At 41.9% G+C, this 23,235-nt stretch overlaps 1 protein-coding gene across 2 annotated transcripts in view; it reads right to left on the bottom strand.

The window, feature by feature from the left end:
* nek7 (NIMA-related kinase 7) overlaps positions 1 to 23,235 on the bottom strand; it is a 63,102-nt gene that overhangs the window by 6,700 nt on the left and 33,167 nt on the right. For both annotated transcript variants that reach the window (XM_066648143.1, XM_066648144.1), the window contains exons 6-8: positions 20,564 to 20,672; positions 19,111 to 19,218; positions 13,603 to 13,697 (exon numbers count right to left, since the gene is read on the bottom strand). In XM_066648143.1, the coding sequence (XP_066504240.1) occupies positions 13,603 to 13,697; positions 19,111 to 19,218; positions 20,564 to 20,672 (312 nt within the window). The remainder of the gene's footprint in view (positions 1 to 13,602; positions 13,698 to 19,110; positions 19,219 to 20,563; positions 20,673 to 23,235) is intronic.

Below are 23,235 nucleotides of genomic sequence, written 5' to 3'. Positions count from 1 at the left end.
GCTGACAAAAAAATAGAGAGTAAGAAACCTGCTAAGCAAAACTTTCCAAAAGTAAAAGAAATGACAATTTTGTACTTCATTAAAGCAGCTACAAAGTGAGCAAATATTATGAGAGAAATTCCTGTCTACCGATAACCTTCACAAAATACTTGTACATTGTGGGATTAACCCTACACTGCTTAGTTTTTAAACAATACAGTGTTACAGTATTTGCCATACACCCTTGCTCTTCTCAGTTGTATTTTGTTCGGCTGTTTGCAAGTGATTCATGCTACCTGACAGGTGATCTTAATGAGTCTGCAAGTGCAACGAAGCTATGAGAATGCGGTTTAACAAATCTGCCACATGCAACTCAACTGAGTGACTGCTACGAGGATGCAGCGTGAAACAAATAGCCATTATGGTAGGAGTCACTTCCTTCCCAGATGTTTCTCTCTCTCTCTCCATCTTTGTCATTTATCAGATTTTAATCAGACAGCTGCCGTTCCCTAGCAGCCCTAAAAATCTGAGACGAAGCGCGCAAAAAGCTTACACTTGCAAAGCAGCGAAAAAATGCACAGAGAAACCGTAGACAGAATGAGCTAGCAAACTTGGTCAGATGCAAAATGTGGAGATAACAATCTTTTTATTACACTAAAATAATGTAAAAGCATTTTTAAAATACCTATATGACAACACTGGGCATCAACTGAATCTAACACTGACCTGTTATCTGCATTTACACTTAAGACTAGTGTAAACACAGATACATATTGGAAAAAAATAAATATAAATGCGCATTTTTATTTTTTTCCCCAAACAGCCATGAATTTCAAAGTAATCAACTGCACCAACAATGTCATGTCGTTTTAACAAACGTTTATAAAACCTTTAAATTTTTTCCTGTGGGCGGCACGGTGGTGCAGCAGGTAGTGTCGCAGTCACACAGCTCCAGGGACCTGGAGGTTGTGGGTTCGATTCCAGCTCTGGGTGACTGTCTGTGAGGAGTTTGGTGTGTTCTCCCTGTGTACGCGTGGGTTTAGTCCAAAAACACACGTTGGTAGGTGGATTGGCAACTCAAAAGTGTCCGTAGGTGTGAATGTGTGTGTTCCCCTGTGAAGGACTGGCGCCCCCTCCAGGGTGTGTTCCTGCCTTGCGCCCAATGATTCCAGGTAGGCTCTGGACCACCCGTGACCCTGAACTGGAGAAGCGGTTACAGATAATGAATGAATTAATTAATTAATTTTTCCTGTAAAAATGAGAAGGTAAATAAACTTTACATTACATTATGTTGCAAGGAGTTCAGTGATATTTCAGGCAAGGTCAGTTACTGAACACAATCACGATTGTTTCTTTTGTTTTTATTCCAATATTGTATTCAGCATTGACTCTGAGTTTGACCCAGAAGAGAAACTGGACGCTGCAGCACTGCCAACTCTATTTAGTGTTGAAGAACACTGGTGCCATTCTAAAATGTAATCTGCAACCAACACACAATTCTAAGTATTTAAAATTTTATGTGAATGTTATACAGTACAGTGTGACTCCGAGGCTAGGACCACAAAGCTGGAACATCTGATATAACACCACATGGGTGGAGCTGCAGGGTTTAGAATGAGCCTCAAGAACATGGCTAGCTTTATGGCTTGGCTGCAGTTTCATCCTGACTCATAGAAGTTTCTCAAACACACTCTCACAATCTCTCTCTCGCTCTCTCTCTCTCTCTCTTACACTCACTCTCTACCCTCAGTCTCTCTCTCACACACACACAAACACACACACAAAACACTCCAAGCAGAGCCACTCAATCTTCATCAAGCAGTAGCTGACAGACTGGCTGGAGTTGCGGGACAATAAATAACAGACATCACCGAATGACTGCCTTCCGCTGGAGTGAGACGCCAGGCAGCTGAGACACAGACTACCGAACCTACGATGTTCAGATTTTATAATGCTAAAGTCTCAAGCAAAGTTGCCTAGCACAGGAATACAACTGACAGCTGGCTACACGTAATGATCTTTTTACATAATTCCAAAGTTTTCAGAAAGTCGTTAAGGACATGAATGCGTGGATCGATTTTAAAAAGTAGATCACTATTTTTTTTAATGCCAATCTAATCCTGGCTATTAATGATGCTGCCCCAGTACGGTAGCATTTTACAGTTACACTGCTAACATGTTTGACATTATTTAACCCCTGATGCGACCTGGTCAAATGACCAACCCAAAGAAACCTATAGCAACATATTAGTGATATTTTGCATATTGGAATTTTCTGCTTTAACAAGACTGTGAAAGCCATTACGGCAACAGATATCATGCTGCTGAACCTTTATACCCTCCCCTACCACTTTCAGCAATGTTTCTTAATCCTGTCCCTGGCAACCCACAGCACTGCACAGTGTCATTTATCCCTGGCCAAACACACATGAAGGGCTTTATTATCAGCTGATGAGGTGGATCAGACGTGTTGAATTAAGAAAGTCTAGAGGCCGTGCTGTTTTTCGGGTAGGAAGTAGCCGGATTAAGAAATATTGACATACAGGGCTTACCTAAGGGTCATATCATCCATGCGGGTGTATAACCCCTCATTTTACTCATGCTGATTTGGCTGCTGAAAAACCTCAACACATGAAATTACAATCAAGAAAGAAGGCATCTCAAACATGCAACATGAGTCTGACCAGTTCCACTACTCAAAAGCCACACACACATAAATGAAGCATGTTCTGATAGTCAAGTAGCTCCTTCCAAACAACTAAAGCCCAAAGGAAACTGGGGTAGCTCAGGGCAAGGAAAAGAATAATGGTGTGCTTGTCTTTACCGACCGCAGCATAACATACAAAATCACTGTGTTTTTAATACATACTTCATAGCTGAAGTATATCACAGTGACCTTGCACTAATCTTGCATGGTTTCAAAGCAATCACTACAGCAAACAGGTCAGTGTATCATTTGCAACAGGCACTTCCCTCCCCTTGAGAGCTCACCTACAGACACCTGTTGATAATAAAACCATGAGCTCAGAGCCTTTTGGTTGCTTGAAAGTTTTAGTCAGACAAGTAAGAATGTGTCAGGTTAATGTTAGTCTTTTAAAATGTCTTAGAAGGTTATTGATGATATTTATAGCCTGTATTTTTCAAAGCTAAGCTAATAAGACATGCAATGGCTCTTTTCATTCAGGCCACACTTTTAGTTATTTGAACTGTTGCAATGTACATTTTCACAGCAGTTCAGTCAGGACCTTGTGTCCAGAGCATTCATAAACACTGCTGTGACACTGTTGTGGAACCTAAGCAAAAACAAATAATTCTATTGATCAGAAAAGGGCAGAAAAATCCTAATCCATAAATAAATCATAAATCTGAGGTGCTGTTAATTCTGTTAAATGTTTCCACAAGATTAATAGTTACTAATTTTCTTTAAGCTATCAAACTGAGATGACACAACACTATTTTCTTTTCAGACACTAATACAAAGAATGTTTAATTGTCCAACATTAATACTATACTTTAAAAACTAACAAGGCTTCATAGTAGCACCTCATGTGCAGGCTTTAATGCTGAAGCTATTCAATCACACTATAACCCCACAGAACAAATACACAGCTAACAACACAACCACACAAATTGGGGATGTGTAATGTTCTGGATCAAATTCGTTCATTCACTTTGCCCTTAATATCAGAACCCGTGCCACCTCGAATATCTGTCTCTAATATTCACATAGATCACATTTATATCACGTACTGACAAAGTTAAAAACGGTAAACAATGCAGTTAATTATTTGACCTTTTTCGCTAAACAAATCTAAAGAATAATGCTAATGAAAAGACAAAGGGCAAAACAATTCAGAAACAGCAGGGATAGAACAGGGACGTTTGGAAAAAGCTTTCCAGATGCAAACGATACAGAAACCACACCGCACAAGCGCACCAACCGAGAACTCAATTAAAATGAGAGCGAGAGCGAGAGAGAGCTGGGAGGGGGCGGAGAGGCAGAGAGGCGGAGAGGCGAAGCAAGTGAGTGAGTGAGTGAAGCAGGGACAGAGGGAGAGAGGGGGGCGAGAGAGAGAGAGAGAGAGGGAGAGTGGCAGAGCGAGACAGCATGGCAGTCTGGGTTGTCAGCGACAAAGTGGAAGGAGAGAGAGAGAGTGAGAGAGAGCGAGAGAAAAAGAGAGAGAAAGAGAGAGAGAGAGAGAGCGCTGTGGAGCAGAGCTGAGAGGAGCTGAGCAAAGCGACAAATCTCCGGAGCCACTCATGGTACACTAATGCAGGCCAGACTGGAGCAAAGCTACAAGCAGCTCAGGTTCTAATCACCTATCAGCACATTTACAGCACAGCACACTCCCAGTTACAGCCCGGAAACTCTCTCAAGTACAGCACAGAACACTCCCAGTTATAGCCCAGAAAATCTCCCAGTTACAGCCCAGCAACGCTCCCAGTTACAGCCCAGCAACTCTCCCAGTTACAGCCCAGCAACGCTCACAGTTACAGCCCAGCAACGCTCCCAGTTACAGCCCAGCAACTCTCCCAGGTACAGCCCAGCAACTCTCCCAGTTACAGCCCAGCAACTCTCCCAGTTACAGCCCAGCAACGCTCACAGTTACAGCCCAGCAACACTCACAGTTACAGCCCAGCAACTCTCCCAGTTACAGCCCAGCAACGCTCACAGTTACAGCCCAGCAACGCTCCCAGTTACAGCCCAGCAACGCTCCCAGTTACAGCCCAGCAACGCTCCCAGTTACAGCCCAGCAACGCTCCCAGTTACAGCCCAGCAACGCTCCCAGTTACAGCCCAGCAACTCTCCCAGTTACAGCCCAGCAACGCTCCCAGTTACAGCCCAGCAACGCTCCCAGTTACAGCCCAGCAACGCTCCCAGTTACAGCCCAGCAACGCTCACAGTTACAGCCCAGCAACGCTCCCAGTTACAGCCCAGCAACTCTCCCAGGTACAGCCCAGCAACTCTCCCAGGTACAGCCCAGCAACTCTCCCAGTTACAGCCCAGCAACGCTCACAGTTACAGCCCAGCAACGCTCACAGTTACAGCCCAGCAACTCTCCCAGTTACAGCCCAGCAACTCTCCCAGTTACAGCCCAGCAACGCTCACAGTTACAGCCCAGCAACTCTCCCAGTTACAGCCCAGCAACGCTCACAGTTACAGCCCAGCAACGCTCCCAGTTAAAGCTAAAACACAGCTGAATCAACGAGTCCACTATCAATCACACTCAAAGATCAATTATTAATCTCTTCTCCAGCACCGTAATACAGGACATAATAAGACACACAGATTACTTTGGATTGTTACATCTCCATTAATTTACAGTAGACTTCAATCATATTCAATAGCACTAACTAATAGCAACATGTCATAAGGCCAGCTACAATGGGCATATTATATTTTGCATGTTAACAAGGACATGTGCATATGCAAAAAACATACTGTATGGATCACGACATGATCTTCCTGAGAATGTCTTGTTTTTAAACCTTGGCTGAAATTCTAACTGATTTGATAGAAGCCAATTTAAGTGTGTTTTTCTGTATGAGGCTAAGGCATGTCCACAAAATTAAAAAAATAATTAATTTTTTTTTTTTTTATTAAAAAAACACCAAATTGACACAGCAGCCTTCAAAAACTGGGGCGGATGGAAAGGATGAAAGTTTTTCCAAGTGTACCTATGGGTAAGCAGAGGAATACTCTGCTGTTTTACTGCAACATCTGGCTCTGTTCAATACGCCGCTGCTCTTGCAAAGAGTTCCTCAGGATAATTACAGTGTTCCCTGTTCTGCAGAGCTCTGTTGAGTGTGTAAGCTAAATGTAGCCAGTCCTTGTGTGCTTTTTACCTGAGAGGCGGGGGAGGGAGGGGTGTTACCACATGTGCTTCCAACGCAGATTTTGTGTTTGTGTGTGTGTGTCTGCGCACACATGCTGAGGTATGGTCTGTGTGCTTTGCTGAGGTAGGGTGGGGTCCAATGGGGGGGTGTTGCAGCAGTACTAGTGGCAGCTGCAGCCAGCAAAGGGTTAAACAAGGACCACAGTATTTTCATGCATCTTCTGCTTCTGACAGATGAAAAATGTCAACTGTCCTGTTTTTATTTTGGAGTTTTTGCACTATTCATCTGGTTCATTAGTGCCTGGGTGCTCCTGGCCCTGACAGCTGCTCGCCCTGTGCTCCTGGCCCCTGAATTTTTCAGGCTAATTTGATTCGGGGCGCCGGGCGATGGTTGAGATGATTGACTTGCTCCCTGACCCCCGGAGCCCAGCAGCTCTCCTCATTGCTATTCTACAGCAGAACACACCCCGCTCACGCTGGCCTGCTGTCTGTCTGCAGGGCTACTGCTACTGCCGGTGCTGCTGGAGCATGGTGGCGCAAGAGCAGACACACACACACACACACACACACACACACACACACACACACACAAACACACAACACAAGGACACACAGGTCTGCTCACATACATACAAGTAAAAACATACATACACATGCACACACAACCACAGGTACAAGCACTTTGTTTGGGGGGCTAGGGACTGTAGAACTGTAGCACCCCCAGATTTCAGCATTGATTAACTGCATCTGCTGCAATTTTTTATTTTTTTTTATTTTTTAAATAACCCCTGAGCAAAGCAAAACTCATTTTAGGAATCAGCTTATTTATTCTTTTATTTTTATAGTTCCAAATTTCTCTAAATAGCCAGTGATGCATTCTTATTACAGCAAGGTTCTCCCTCTCCAACTGAGGACCTATTTGAGGGGGGGTCAGGGGAATGGCACTACAATATAAGCAAGTACTGCTGTATAAATTGTCATAAATGTCATAAATGGAAATTGTAGGTAAAATATAGTACAAGAAAAACGGTCTATGGCCCGTATAAAATAAATAAATAAATAAAATAATAAAAACACAACAAGACAAGACTCAGAAAGAGCTAACAACTGTGTGCGCAATTTTACTTGTGTCCATTTATGAAAACTAAACTAAACTGCAAAAGATAATTTGGAAGACTCTTGCATCAAATTAATTACTGTTTTGGACGTTTGGATGTTGAAAGGTACGTTTTGAAATGAACATAATGTAACAATATTAACGTGCTACATTAAATTAAAATAATTTTTGTGCAGAATTAGCTTTTACACAATATGGGATTATTTTAGGTAAAAAATGACGGAAATATGTTCCACGTTGAGGTTCACTGTTAAATCTCAGCTTATAGCTTCTCTACGGGTGTGACGATTGTTTGCAGAATTAATGATCTGATTGGATACAGCTCATTTGCATAGATACACAGGATGTACAATGGGCTGAACTGTCTGTGTCAGCTTTGTGCGTACATGTTTGTCTCACATTATCCACACAAATCACCATTTGGTATAACATCACCGTGTGCATAAGTATACACTGCTTTCAAGTTCAATATCCTCAACTTGAAAAGTTTCCTCCATCCCTGGTTAGTTACACATAAAAGCTGCTTCTCTTTAAAAGCACCACACCCACACAGAAACATGGACATGTACACCCACATACAAATACTAAATGAAAAATGAATGGGGACAAAAACAGCTACAGCTGGATACTGTGTCCACTTGCTCTCGTCTCAGGAAGGATTAAAAAGGCCTTACCTTTAATTTAATATTTATCTTTTTCCTTTCTCTGCATGTCAATTAAAATCCTAGCGAGGGCTCCATGTGGCTCTCAGGAGCTAAAGCGTAGGTTGGAGCTCCAGCAATAAATCAAACGTGAAAAAACCATCATTATTTCATCCCACAAGGTTTTTTTTTTCCAAGAGTTGTACTTTAATGATATATTAATAAAAGTGAGGGCACATGTAAGGCGCTGGGAACGAAATCAAAAATACATCCGCTGAAGAAGTCCCCATTTGATGGCAGAGAAAAGCAGTAAGTTTGCAGCACGTCGGCCGCACAAACTGTCTGCTTTAAAGCAGCCCGATTTCCTTTCTCTTCTAAGCTGAGAGAAAAGGATTTTCCCTCTTTTGTAACGCTAACAAGACAAATTACGAGGAGAAAAGGTTTACCAATGTTTCTTGTGTTTGTGTATTTGTCAAAGAATGCAGCATTGCTAGGTTTTATGCTTCATTAGTAAAACAAGGGAAAGACAGCTTATCAGAATGCAAACAGTTCTGCCAAGCCAGAGCAATTCTCACCCACAACGCTCCCCCAGCATCTTTAACATGTGCATTCCGCAGCTGTACATGCCCAAGTCAAATTAATTCACTAAACTAACAAATTAGAATCTGAATGCATGGCAAGGAGAAACTGGAGAAATATGCAGCCGAGTATAGCACAGATGTCAGAGGTGTAGATGAAAAACGTCTTCACACCTTTATATCTAGTACGTTCTTCCAGCTCAGCATTACACTAGCGAGGCTTGACCACGCAATAAGCAATTATTACAAAACTGTGTTTCAGAATCCCTCGGTGTCCCGCAGCGAGTATACGACACACATCAGTGAACATGAACACAGTGACGGACAGTAACGTTAAGCGTCCGTGAATCGGTCCTCTCTTCATCTAAATGTCCAGAAAGAAAGTGTTCACTCTCTTTTGACATTAAACTCCCGCATTTTCTGTGCTAGTTTTGTGTTATTTCATAAGCACAAAACCCTTTTCCCACACAACTCCACCCTAAACACCCTTGAATGGCCTCTAACTCTTACAAAGATCTCCCAATGAGTCTCTTTACTAATTGCTGATCCAGTCCGTAGGAACAGCCTGTTCCAGCCAGGCCTTTCCTTTCTTAGTAATTGCTTTAGCAGTTTTCTAACCTGACGAGCAAGACCACCCATTGGCCTCTGCCTCTCAGCACTTGTCACAGTGGTGTCTTGTAAAGTTCTTTGGTACTTGTAATGGTGTGTTAGTTTTTAAACAGGCAAAGAAACTCAGAAATCTCAGAATGGTTCCTGACATCATCTGAGTGAAGTAAAGATAACCATATACCACAGAGTTCTTAAGCCAACTGGTTCATTTTCAGTTTATTCTCAGTGTATTTAGACGTTTGTACGCCACCACAGGGGTGTTAACTAATATTTTATGAGTGTGGGATATAAAAAATCATAAGACTACAAACACTTTTTCTTTTTTTCCCTCGTCTAAGCTACAGAACAACAAAAATGTGCACATTCTGACAGAGCTGGACCCTCCCACCCTGGGCAGTGTATGGTCATAAACTAGGAGCATGACTTCACAGTTACGTCTGACTTTTAATACTAAAAGCCTGATCAGTGTGCCCAGGCTGTTGTTATGTGCTGAAGGGAGATGTAACAGACTGCAGATCTTGATTTATGTTAATATAAATTCTTAACAGCCTCAAAGACAGCTATTAGTTATGGGTTTAAGAGCACTTCAAAAGGCCAGGCCAGACCATGGGAGCAGATACAGCAATATGAACTTAATAGACACTGGAGACGTAAGCGGAAGACACCAACAGGACCATCTGGTTAGCCTGAGACAACCTTTTTATTTCAGGCATCATAAAACACAACACCAAAACCCATATCACTGAGTCCTGCAGAGATGAGGGAGCAAAGACTTTGTGACATACTACATCATGATATCTTTGTAGGTTTGTAGAACCTTGTGGTGTAGAACATGATCTCAGGATGACTAAAAATATCAAAGGAAGCAGAGTTAGAAACTGTGGTAAAGTATAATATCAAGGAACAATAGATGTGTGTGTGTATATATATATATGAGAGATGAGAGAGTGAGAAAGCGAGATATAGACAGACAGATTACATATAAACACAAGTTAGACTCTGTATTAATTATAGCATATTGTACACACACATATTTGTGGCATACAAACAGCATGATATAATCACAACTAATATCCAAGGGCCACACTTGCCATATTACAGCATCCCTACTTATAAATTAGCATACGAAATGTGTTTAATTTTTCCTGCAGACCTCTAGTCCTTTGTTGAATCCAGATCTGAAAGTAAACACTAGTACCAGTGTACCAGTGGTCCCAAGGCTTTCTTACCAACACAGACACCCACACTTCCTGCTTAGCACAGACAGAGGTGTCAATAATGGAAATGACGTGCAGTGCATTGCTGAAGCTCCAGCGGTATTGACTGAGAGCACGCGCCCTGCCCGCTGTGAAGGTCAGCTGGGAGCCAGGGCCCCACCCAGCCCTCATCACAGGGCCATGCACTCAGCTGACCAAATCAGCTCCAACAGAGAGGCTGCATCAAACGGAATAACAGATGCAGATGCAGGAATACAATGCACAGGTATTGATGATTTTTAACCAAGGCCTTATGACCTCAATCACCGACCCATCCCCACAACCAACAATCCCTCAACCCCAATACCCCAAGGCGGATTGGCTGAAAGATTCATGCTTTTGGAAAGCAGAATTATGTGCATACGTGTAGGCCCTCCACACAAAGGAGATCAATGGGGATCAATGAGAGATGGCACAAGCCTCCAAATTACCTCTGCAGCTATTCACAGCTGCAATAGTGCATGGCGGCCGTCTCCCACTGCAAGATACCAGGGATAATAAAGTAAAGTGTATTTGGAACATATCAAAAAAAGTACAGTGCATGTAGAAACTACAACCAACAAAAACATCCATTAGGGTTGGCCTGCACCCTTTTTTTATTTTAATATAATTGCGAAATCTAATAATCTAAGAAATAACCAAACAGTTCAGTTTGCTTCTAAGTACAAAATAAGTGAATGTAGTACACAATTCTCAATCCATCTTTTAAAGGAACACTATGTAAGCTTTGGTATTTTTGCTTCAGGGCTCCCCCTACCAGCTGCAGAGGGTAATTCCCTTTTACAGAACTGTCTTGAAATTCAGGGGAGAAACAGCAGGGAATTGGGTGTGGGGGTGTGTGTCCATGCCCTCCTCCAAAAATTACACAGTGCTGTCTCTGTAGTGCCGAACCTAGAGTAGCATTGACAGGTTTTCTATTCTCCCTATTACATCCCAATGACTTTAAAGCTGCAATAATAGGTTGAAAAATCTACCAAGTGTTCCTTTATTAAATGTTAAATCTAACTACCACTGAACTTTAATGTTAATTAGGAGCGAAGGACTGGTTAGCATTAGCTTCACCAACATGATACCAAATCTTACACTGAACGTGTTTATACTGGTTCACTATAGTTCTAATACAAGTTTATCAGTCTACACATCCACACTCCATGAAACAGACTAATACTAACTGGTTCAGTACAGCAAATAAAAACGCACATTTGAGCGTTTAAAAAGGTGAACTTGAGCGAGTACACAGAGTACAAATTTACTACGGCCATAATTCTGAATAATGGCATAATTTTTAAATACCCCAGTATACTGCCCAACTGTAATATTCATAGATGTCTATTTTGCGTGTGTTTATCAACCATTCTTTCTGCACCGCTGAGTGTGAAGAAGCTGCCTGCTTCCAAGTTTGCCACAAAAACAGGCTGTGGCTTCAACACACACACACACACACACACACACACTCTAACTGCCAGCGGGTTCGCCCATCATCAGACCTGTCACTCGAGCAGATGTCAACTCATCACCTCCCAACATTCCCCCTCAGGTCATGTGACCTGCTAGAGGCGGGACAAGATGAGAGACCCCCTCTGTTCCGTGGGGCGATGGGAGCGATCTGTTCTGTTCAGGGCCCAGCGCTTCGGCCTCGTTCTTCAACAGAAGCTTAAGAGATCACAACCGTTCCCCGTTTGCCTCAGCGCTGCACTCGGCTGACCCGTGGCCGCTGCCAAGCGGGGCACACTGCCGGGCCTGGTGCATTGTGGGAGACTAATTAGCGCCAAGAAGCACGGTCTCTAAGCAGCGGTGAACTCAGATGGATGTTTTTCAGCCCCAGGCACATTGGGAGGTGCAGCTACTGGTGAGCTCCCCAACAAGAATAAAAAAGATGAGTAAAAAAAAAACACTCAGGGGGATTCAGGGAAGAATGGGTGCTGGACTAACAATGCATCTATTTCTACTCTGAAAATATGTCTGTGTATGTGTTTGTGTGATAGGACGCATGTAGGTGAAGATTTGCATGACGTAGAGGATTGTGAACTCTGCATTCCTCCTTCTTTTAAAAATCCTTAAAAAATCACCAGCAGCTTGTTCACGGCATGACATTTATCCTTCAATAAACTGACAACTATCTGAGACAATGTCAACCTCAAATACAAACTTAAAGGGATAAGGTAACACTTTATTGATCCCAAAGGAAATTGTGGCTAGAGAAATAGAGCGGATAACTTTTGTAAGATTATGCCATTTGTGTTATATATTCCTGTGAAGTCCAGGGACAGGTAAATGGTGAGTTTGCAGAGACATGTGTATTACCTTTCCAATAGATCAGTGTTTACAGAAAGAAGACCACTACCACTGATAACAACTGAAGGATTAAACCATTACACCACACAGGAGGTCCAGCCATAGCAGCAGAATACTGCAGCACAACACTAGGGCCCAACTTCTGAAAACCATCCAAACATTAAACATAAGACTTTAGAAAAACAAAACGTCTTTATGGCTTTAAACGTCTGGCCGCTGAACAACTAACATTTTTCTTCTGTATTAACTTTCACTCGAAAACACAGATATTTTCCTTTTTCTCTGTAAAGTTAATAGGTTTTGTCCTGATACTAACCAAAGCCAAACACAAGGGCAAGAAGAAGCTTGGAATTACCCAATACATTTGAAAAAGTGATGTGTATAACTTTATAACTGAAAAGAAATACATATCATTAAAAGACAGACCCCAAATGATTTGCATAAAGTGGCTTACTGTTTTGAATGTTTCTGCTTCTTTGTGTTAAAACGTCTAATATTGTATATTTGCTTTCAACAGCTGGCACTGCTGGAATGTTGTGTTTCTTCAGAATCAGATGATATTAACAACTATTAAATGCTATAGAGTATTAGTATTTCACACTTAGAAATATTTATAGATACGTACAGCTTGTCAGTTGTAGGTTCCAGGCTAAGTTTGTGTTGAACAAAAAATATGTGTTTTTTCCCTTAGACACAGCTAAGCTTCCCATGCCTCAGTGCAGTACTACAACATAAACTCTTCATTTTAGTTTATTTTAAAGTCTGACTCACTCTGATAGATCTAGCAGGAGTAGACGGTCTGATTACGGTAGGTGGTAGCATGGCTCTGTTACAGAAAAAGCATGCCAAAGATCTCTATGCTCAATGTCAAAACATTTATCTCGGGATAAAAACACTGCTGACCTTTGTACAACTTTAACATCATTCTGTGCTGAGGTCTAAGCAAAAACTCCATCCCTGGAGCCAGAGGTTTTACTTCACTGTGCGTCCAATAATGTGGTGTACGTTATTGAGGCAGTATCATTTCAGAGAAAGCAAGCTATGAGTCTTATCTAAAACACATGTAAATGTCATTCAGATTTCCCTGCCAACTTTGAAACACACTCCAGGTTTCCTACGCAGGGACGTTTACCTCATAAAGTACAAAACCACACTGCAATTTTCACGACAGACGGCATGGTCCTACTCAGAGGATCAGGGAAGGAGTGTGGAGCTGCGTCTCACAGAAGCACTGGGAAGGTTTTCAGGACAGAGGTGGTGCTGGTGGTGGAATGCTTTTCTATACGTTACCTCGTAGAGCAGACAGCCTAGCGACCAGATGTCAGATTTGAAGTTATATCCGTTTTCGTGTATCCTCTCGGGAGACATGTAATAAGGGGTGCCCACTGGATCAGAAAAAGGGGAAAGGGGAGAAAGGGAGACAGAGGAAAAAAAAACAGAAGTTAAAGGCATGTCTGGTTTGCTAAGTGAGGCGTTGTGGAGGTGAGAGGTTCACCCATGGATGCTTCATTGACGGGGGGTTTCAGATTGAGGGGAAGAAGCAGCAGCCTTGGATGACTAGAGAGCAGATAGAGGCTGCTCTGAGCTAAAAGAGATCCCGAGTCAACGATGCATGCATACAGTGAGGAGTGACAGAAACAAACTTAGGGCAGGGAGGAGGGGAAAGGGAAGGGTGTGTTCATTAAACCCAGCTAACTGATAGTGACTCAAGATCAGCAAGTGAAAAATCATTTGGGGCATGAAGTGCCTGTGCAGAGTGACTGAGATCAAGTTTTATCGTAGAACATTACCGAGTTCTCAAAGTGAGAGAGAAACCGAAAGTTACTTCATCTTTAGCTGATATCATGGTGAACAACCATTTTTACAAAGCACTGTTTACATCGGTGCCAAACATAGAGACCAGCCTCTATCTAAACTATCCCCATTCAGGGCTTTTTTGTTATGAACTTCAAGCCACTCTGAGAATTTATGGGCAATTTCTGTGAATTGTGAAATACAAATACTTATTATCAATCCACAGCACAGCTGTTGTAGCTTTGCATAATTACTTCAGTGTTTTTACCTTTAATTACTGGACGGTTCTCCATATATTTCTATTGTTCAAAAACAACAAAAGGAGCCTCAAATTGAAAAACAGAGACCTGGACCACTATTTAACTCTCTTTACAGGCCATATTCATATCAGGTTTACTACCTGATGAAACCCAATAACCCCAGAGCAGCCGTGTCCAAAAAACCCGTCCCTGGGCAGGTCTTCCATAGGAAGGAGTCAGTCGACCTGTGGTCTATGCAGTACGACTCTGCTTAACAAGGCACAGCACAGTATCACAGCTTTATTTGTGGCTAATACAGCCTCTGCATTGTCTACATTTGGACTGTCATATTGTGTGAGTGTGTTATGATTTTCTGGATTTGTAAACATTACTAGTTTCAGTGAAATATTGCAATAGAGAAGGTGCCAATCAAAACTACATCATGGGATTAAACTACACAAACTGCACAGAGCAACCTGCAAGAGCAGTCTCATATATTAAAACCCAATAAAAACACAGATCGAATCACTGACAGCAGCATTGTGTACTTTGAGTATCCTGACTAGGGCTGCTATTATGGATATGAGCAATCCTTCTAGGAATATGTAATAAAGATGTTAAGAGGTTACTGAACAATAATAATAATAAAAAAGCTTAGACATTCACACTACTTTGGGGCTAATACATCCACAGCATCGTCAACACTGGGCTATCAGTGTGGACTTATAGATTTTCTCTGAAACACTGAAACAAATACATTGGTAATCAAAACTAGAAAAACATCTTAATAAACTAGAACATAAATTTAAAAAAAACAATAAGTAGGCATTAGCCACCTTGTCGGGGCAGGGTCAAATAATCAATATGGCTCTGAAAGAAACATTAAATGGTAAAAATATAATTTCATGTGTATAATTCTCAGCCTTAGTGGACGTATCACTAAAATATACACTCAGAAAAGTTAGCCAGACACACGTGATGTGGCTCTCTACTGTAAATATTACATGCTGAAATGCCAAGAGATGTTGTGCGTGGCATGATAGTGTGAAAGCCATGCAGCGGTGGCTTTCTTGGTCCATGACCCTGCCCAAGAAAGCAGCTAATTGGCAGTGACTAATAGCCATCAGACAGAAGAGCCGGACCCAGGAGGCCAGTCAAAATCCCCACGCTGTTTTCTCTGGAGCCCACCGCAAGTTCCTCGTTGCATCATCACAGCAACGAACAGGGCAACAAGCGTGAAAGATTGATGATGGAGGGAGGGCAAATCACAAAGAGGGGAAAACGGGAAAGGAAAACGCTCTGACAAATGCTTGCAGTTTACAAAAGTTTAGCCCTGGCACAAACACCTCAGATCTGACAGAGCGCAAGGAGGTCTCAAGTGGCGAGAACAAAAGCCAGGCAAACATTTCAACACCAAACGGCATCAGGACGCGAAGGCAGGTAGCAGAGCTGTGGAGATCACTGACAAAAGCACATGGAAACGCCTCCTCCAGCTCACTGCCGTGTGCTATGACGCAATTTGTACAGATCAAGTCTGCCGTCCACTGCTAGCTTTTTTTTTTTTCTTCTTTATACCTTTCTTGTTTTTTAAGGCAGAAGAAAAACCGCACTCACAGAAATGATTGAAAAGTGTTTATGTAATCACCACTGGTATAAGACAGCACTGTACTGTTAATATTCATTAATTTAATAAGTCAAGCACACAGATCAATGCTATGTCCTTAAGGTTCTTGCATAATAACCGGAGTTAATCACTTCACTGACTGAATAAGAAGTGAGATCTTTTAACGGGTGCTAACACTCGCACTTCTGCATGCGCTCGAGTCTCCCAGTGCTGTTTGAACAGCCTCCCTTAACAACCATTGTTAGATGATTAAAAATCATCCTCTCTTATGCTAATAGTTTCATAAAAGCCTGATGCTAAGGCGCAATCATTCCGGCAACACACTGAATTAAGAGCACATCACTTATTCATGCAAATAAACAGAAAGTCGTGTTGGGATTGATTTCCATTATTATGAATTGTTACGACATTCGGATGTATTCTTTGTGAAGTGAGCGAGATATTTTTCTGAGGGGGCGGATGCCGCGCAAAACACAATTACCAATGGTTCTCTACAGTGTAATAATTATAAGGAAATATATGATTGATAAAAAAGAAAGCAAATAGAGGCCAAATTGAACAAACTGAGCATCTTCACCCACGGTAATATACGCATGTGTTTAAACAATGGGAATGTCTCTCAAAGAATCAGTGAATGAGGAGCTATAATGTAATTAATGTGACCTCCAATTCTAATGCTAAGGCTCTACATTTATGATTTTGCCCCCACCTAATCCACTCTACCCTAAATGTTTCTTTTGCACTGCAGCCCCCCACCCTCTTCTTTAATTTAAAGGGGAAGAAGCCTCTGGCAGCAAATGCAAAGAAAAGAGTGGATTTTTTTTCACCCTCCCTCTCTTTCACTCCCCCTCTTTGGCTTTGTTTGTATCTGTGGGCTGCAGAGCCACTCGGAGACAGAGTTAAAAGGCTACGGCTTGGCTTCTGAGGGGAAGAATTGACAGGCACGGAGCGGCGCTTCCTGGACCTCCATCCAGTGCGCATCGCAGTGTTCTACCACGGTGGTTTGTCTCATTACAGCCCAAACTGTCAAGCCACAATCCCTCCTCCAGCACCCCCCAACCCCCACCCCCCCATGCAGCATGCAGTGAGGGGAGAGCAAGAGAGAGGGAGAGAGAGAGAGAGAGAGCGCAAGAGAGAGAGAGACACATAGGAGTGTGTGTGTGTGTGTGTGTGTCCTCTGGAGCAGAGGGACTTTAGTGTACCCACCCAGAGGGAGACACAGACCTGGGTCTCCATGCCCCTGGGTGAATTTAACCTGCCAGGAGACACTCATGAATTTCATACTGCACTTTAGCTCAGCCGGAGCCCAGAGAACCCAGCACGACTCTCAACACTAGGAGAGTTCTCTGACGTGATCACACACACAGTATTGCTGCACGATGCAGATAAAATATCATATTTCTATTTGGCCATACACTGTGATGGCAGCACAGCATGTAATACATTCAATTAGAACCTGAACATTAATGTGACATAGTTCAAATGTGTAATGAATAATCATACTATTGATCATAGTTCATTTAGAAATATATTTAATTCCAGACATATTACCCGTTAAACACAAGGTATTCGAATTTATAAACATATTAAATCAGGAAAATACTCAGAGACCACATCAACCAAATTTGGTAACAAAGTTATCAGTGTCTCGTGTGCCTTTGCCTTTATTATCGTTTTATTTTTTTTCAGATATTTATTTTCAAAATAATTTTTCATTTCATTTTTCAAAGACATCTAAAGCTCTGTTTTATTAGTTGGTTGCAGTAGCTGGTCCTTACTCCTTCATTCTGAAAATACATCTACTCTGAAGAACATCGTTGGAAGTTAATAACTCGTTCATATTGCGCAGTATTTATTAAAAAGTTGGTCTCTAACTTCTGCACAGCACTGAAAACGCCCTGAACTTTAAAAACACTCAGAGAAACACATCCATGGCTGTTTCAAACAGTTTACTTTATCAAAGATTTAAACAAATATTGGTGCTTTGTATGAATCAGCGATGGTTAATGTATTCAGGATCCTAATGACTCCCCAGTTTATTTTCTTCTTTTTATTATTATTAGTATTATTTTTTTAGACAGTGCCAAAGCTTTGTGTAAACGTGGAGAACGCTTCCCCCTCCACTGGTGGTCCTCTGGTGACTCAGGCACCATTCAGACACTATTACCAAGAGTACTGATTAAGGCCTTGTTTCCTAGCTAAGGTCTGAAAGAGGAAGATTTCACTAAGCTGACCTGTAGAGGGTGCTGTGGACTTTTTTGTCACATCTGTCACACGCATTTCTTGAATCTGGTTTTGTTGAGAGCTGTGTTGAATTTCGCAAAACAAGCACATACTGGGGAGCCACATGAGATAAGGAAATAGATAATAGAAATGTTATGTTCTTTAATTACTGCTGAACTATGCAGCTAAACGAAACAAGTTTTTACATAGGTTTTAAAGTTAAGCTAAACTTTTCTGCGTCACATCACTTTGCTGTGTAGTGAGGTCAGTGAAAAGAAATTAGCTAAAATTAGCTTTTGAAGGAGTAGTGTATATACACAGACTTCTTAATTTGTCTTTTTTGGGAAGGGTTTCTATTATCAATATTAGAGTTAACGAGTTAAGATGAAATTGACAGTTACACACTTTGCCTTTGACGGCGCCGTCCTCTTAAATCGGCCTCTTAACAAAAAGCGGCGACTGTGACGCCTTTATTTGTCAGGAGTGTCTGCTTCCTGTATGGAATGGAGTGAACAGACATGGTGGGGTGTCCTCGACAGAGTGCCAGGCACTACCAGCCTAATTTACTTGCTTTCTTTCATTTTTCCATTTCGAGTCGCAGCCTGGCCGGTGTCCCTACATAGAATTGTGTGTAAGAAGAAAGGGTCGCAGGGTCAAGGCAACAGGAAAGCCCTAACTGCTCAATGAAATGGATACAGAGCCTGCCACGCTTTGCTCCCAACTGGCCGCGGGGGCCGGCGGAAAGTGCTGCTTTATAACGGACACATGGTTCTGCTCGCAGCGAGGCCTAATGAAACACATCCAGCTCCTCCAGAGTGATTAAAGGGCCTTACAGCTGTATTCTGTCTCTTTTTTTTTCCATGGGAAGAGAGAGAGAGAGAGAGAGAGAAAGAGAACAAGAGCAATAAAGGTGTTTACCTAGAGAGTGTGCAGCAGTGGTTTTGGAGCTGAAGAAGCGGCCCAAACCCAGGTCACCCAGTTTCACAACTCCAGTGGCTGTGATGAACACGTTGGCTGGTTTAATGTCTTTAAAAAGAAATGAGAAAGAGATGGAGTAACTTATCAGACTGACACATACTGTACATGAGTGAGGGGAGAGAGAAATACAAAAGTGAGACAAAAAGTGGGTGGAAAACTACCCAAGCTCTATAAATGACCCAAAACCAACCTGCCTGGGCTCTACAAAATCAAAGGAAACATCCCTAAATCCAGGAAAGGACAAGATATAAATCACCTTTAAGAGGCTAGGGGACTAGAGTTAGACATTTTAAGGGCAATGTGTGTGTGTGTGTGTGTGTGTGTGTGTGTGTGTGTGTATGAGTGTGTGAGTGTACAATTGTGTCATGTTATATGAACCATGTGCTTCCAGACACACTGTACTGTTTCTAGTTTAGCACCTCAGGACACAAGGTCTTCCAGGCAATAACAAACACACAGAGCGCGATCTGGAGAATCAGATGTGAATTGAGCGGCTCAGGTGTGAAATGGCTGTATACAGGGGTGGGGGAATAGCAGAGCAGGGGGCAGCATCAGGAGAATTCTGCCCTGCTCTGCTTTGGGAGATTGGTTGAGCCTCAAGTTGTGCGGCAGACGCTAAAGAATTTCTCTTGCGATAAAACATTTTATTTGAGCTCATTTTTAGCCATTTGTATTTGTCCATTCTTCATGAAATATTTACACAATCAAATATAAGGACTCTAGAAGAGTGAAGAAGGTGATGAGTTTAGAAACCAGTCTTCTATATGGGATCTGGCAACCTCATTCCTTGTAAAAAAAAAAATATAATAATAATAAATAAATAAACTCAGCAACTAGGATACTACTGTTTTCCAGGTTTTCTGAATTATTTGTTGAAAATCGAACGCTTACCACTAGGTCAAAAATGTCAGTGTGGAAGCACTGTATGAAAAGCAAACCATCTACTATAGAAGAATTGAAACAACTTCACGCCACACTAAAAATGGCTTCCATTTCAAGTTTTGCTAAAATTACCTTAGTACACAGTTGGTACATAAAATTAAATACTATATGTGAACTGAGTTGAGGATTCTCGGAATCCAATCTCCTATTTTCCTAGGGTTAGAAAGTCTTGGAATAGTTTGCATGTAGGAAACTGGAGCTGCCATTTCATGAGAAAATCACAATAAACAAATGTAAAATGGTTGAAGACTGTAAAAAAGAGGAGTTACAAAATTATGCTAAAATAAGCAATAACATAAACATTTAATTCTACAATTCTTTAGGATATGGGGAAACAAAACAAGCTATTTGGAGTAGCTGTCACACAGCACTAGCATGTAAACCGTTCAAAGGGCACCAACACATACACAGTTCAAATGATACAGAAATATCTAAGTGTACACGTGTGTACCTCTGTGCATGACGCGCCGGGAGTGCATGTGCTCCAGCGCACTACAGAGCTGAACAAAGTACTTCCATACAGTCTTTTCAGGGATCAGCCTCCTCTGTTTCTTGAAATGCTGCAGAAAGAGGAACACACAACCTTCAATGCAGGACAAGTTCTCCCTACTCAGGGCTGGACATAAAGGCCTGAGGCCTGTACAACCAAAGACTGTCAATGGAGAATCCTCAAGAACTGAACCACTAGAAAACTTGGGTTTTGACACGGCAAGAACATTTACACACCGTGTCCTTAGAGAACAACCTTCAGCAATGATCATGTGACTTGTAACGTCAAAGAGCTTATTTGTTCTGTAACTGTACTTCATCTGGTAAAAAATGGCAAAAAATTAACTTTACTGATCAACATCGTTTTGTTTTTAGAAACTAAGGAAAAACCAGACTGTTACAAAAAATATTAATGATAATGAAAATCAGTAACAGAGGTTAACCGTGTGATTTCCTGTGGACAATAATGCACATGTGCACACTTTCAATTCCTACAAAGGACATTAGACAAGACATAAGTGAGAAGTTGAAAATCACTTAATAATTGATATTTACATTGATTAAAGAGTTAAGCTAATGGCAGCATACCCTGCCATCACTCAGAGTTCTTCCGATATGGGAGGCCTCCTTACATACTTTATGAAGGACCACCAGCCTGCTGAGCTGAGTGTGTGTTAATACGGATGAACTGGCAAAATCAAAGTTTGACTAGTTTATTCACCTGGGAACACAGGCTTGACCCGTGTTGTTGACTTGTTAAGCACCATGCTGTGCTACAACTTAGGTAATTTAGTTCCTGGTATCCCCTTCCACTGAAATGTGGGGGGAACGTGAGCATATCTGTATATCTAATCATCTTTATCAAAGTGAAGGATGACTGCTCTTTGCTGCGTCTGAAAACCAGTTTAGGAACTCCTTCAACATGAATTTCCCCAAATGCTAACATTTTGGACTTTCATGTGACGGACAGAGCGGCAGGTCTTTTGACAATGCCATTACCACAGCATTAAGAAGAGTCATTGTGCTTTTAGCACCACTGCTCTGTGTCTCTATTCAGGCTGGAGGAGGCGCACGAGTGGCCACGAACCCAGCTTCAAAGTTGCAATTAATTCAATGTTACACAATTAAGGCAAAATGAAGCTTACTTAACCAAAACAACGCAGTAATTATCTGCCCTTTGTACGCTGACTGAATAACCAAGCCACCAGCAATGAGGCGATCCTACTTGTCAACACAGGTAAAGGTGATGTTAAAAATATATATCCATGTATGTGCAGGTTATTTAAGGGCGATTTATTATTCCATTGTGCAAATGCTCACTTTGCCAGTTTTAACCCCCTCCTTTTTATTGAAATGATTGGAGTGGCTGTGAGCATGCAGTCTCAAGCCCAGGAAACCTTGGCCCACATCCAAACAAAGCCGGTGGATCTATTCTTCCCCAGCCCTTCTATTTGCATATCAGAGGGCCGTTTGATGTCAATGGGGGAGCGCAGCAGCCCCCTCCGTGCCTTTAAAAAGCAAACACGGCACATGCAATATTCTGTAAGTGCATGCAAATGAAGGGGCCATTTGATTTCATTTGAATCCTGAGATGGACAGAGAGAGGGGGGGGTAAAGAGGAAGTGGAAAAAAAAAATCAAAAAGAATAATAAAAAAAAAAAATGGTAAATTCATGCATTTGGAGCTTCTGTTTTACATATGGCACAGTGTTCGGTCATATTTATTTCACTGTGCTGAGGGGATTAGCCCTGATGTGCATGTTTGGAGGGACATTATTTAATAAATAAATACATAATACTAATTAAGGGAGTTTGGAGGGATGCACGGACACGAATAGGTGGAGAGAGGTGTGAGTGAGGGAACGAGAGGGAGACTGTTGAATAAGCAGCACATGGGAGCTGACTGGGTCTTAATATCCGTCTGAAAGCACTGGTATGTTATGATGCCTCTTAAAGGCTGCCAGGCTGAAGCTCTCGTAATACTAATCCTCCATGTCCTCATTTACCAGCTCCTACCTCCCTGATACAACAGTGTAAAGCCTTGCCCCGGGAACTTGTTTGTGCTACACATTGTTTAGGCAGCACGGGATCTGAAGAAAAGGCGGCTTTCACATGCAGGCCCTTAATTTGGATGTATCAGGTAGACACTGGTATGTTACATGGTTGTCAGGAGCAAACAAAACTCTGACGGAGAAGAGACTGACAGAAAATGGGGACAATTACGGATATATCCAAAACCAAGTGCCTCAGAACAAAACAAAATCTGAATTTAAAAATGAGGTTACATATAATTTTGCCAAATGTTGGCCCTGTTTTTGATCCGTTTTCCTGCAAAAACACGTCCTAAAGCAGAGATTAGGATGAAACACCTTTGGTCCAAGACTGGGTTAAACCCAGTTCCACAAATATATCAGAGGCCAGAGAGATGGCCGTACAATGTCCAAAGCACTCAAAGACATTTGAAACTTTATCATATGGTGCAAACTATAAAGCTCTCAATCAGAATATCGTTTTCTGAGATTAAACGTATTAATACACATCCATAGGAGTAGAATGAATACAGATTTTTTTTTTTTTTGGCTGCACACTGAGTTATCAGCTATGCTCATTCACAACAGCAGCCCCAGAGCAGAAA

The sequence above is a fragment of the Hoplias malabaricus genome, chromosome 16 (genome assembly GCF_029633855.1).
Source record: "Hoplias malabaricus isolate fHopMal1 chromosome 16, fHopMal1.hap1, whole genome shotgun sequence".
NCBI lineage: Eukaryota > Metazoa > Chordata > Actinopteri > Characiformes > Erythrinidae > Hoplias > Hoplias malabaricus.
This window is presented reverse-complemented; position numbering and strand designations above follow the sequence as displayed.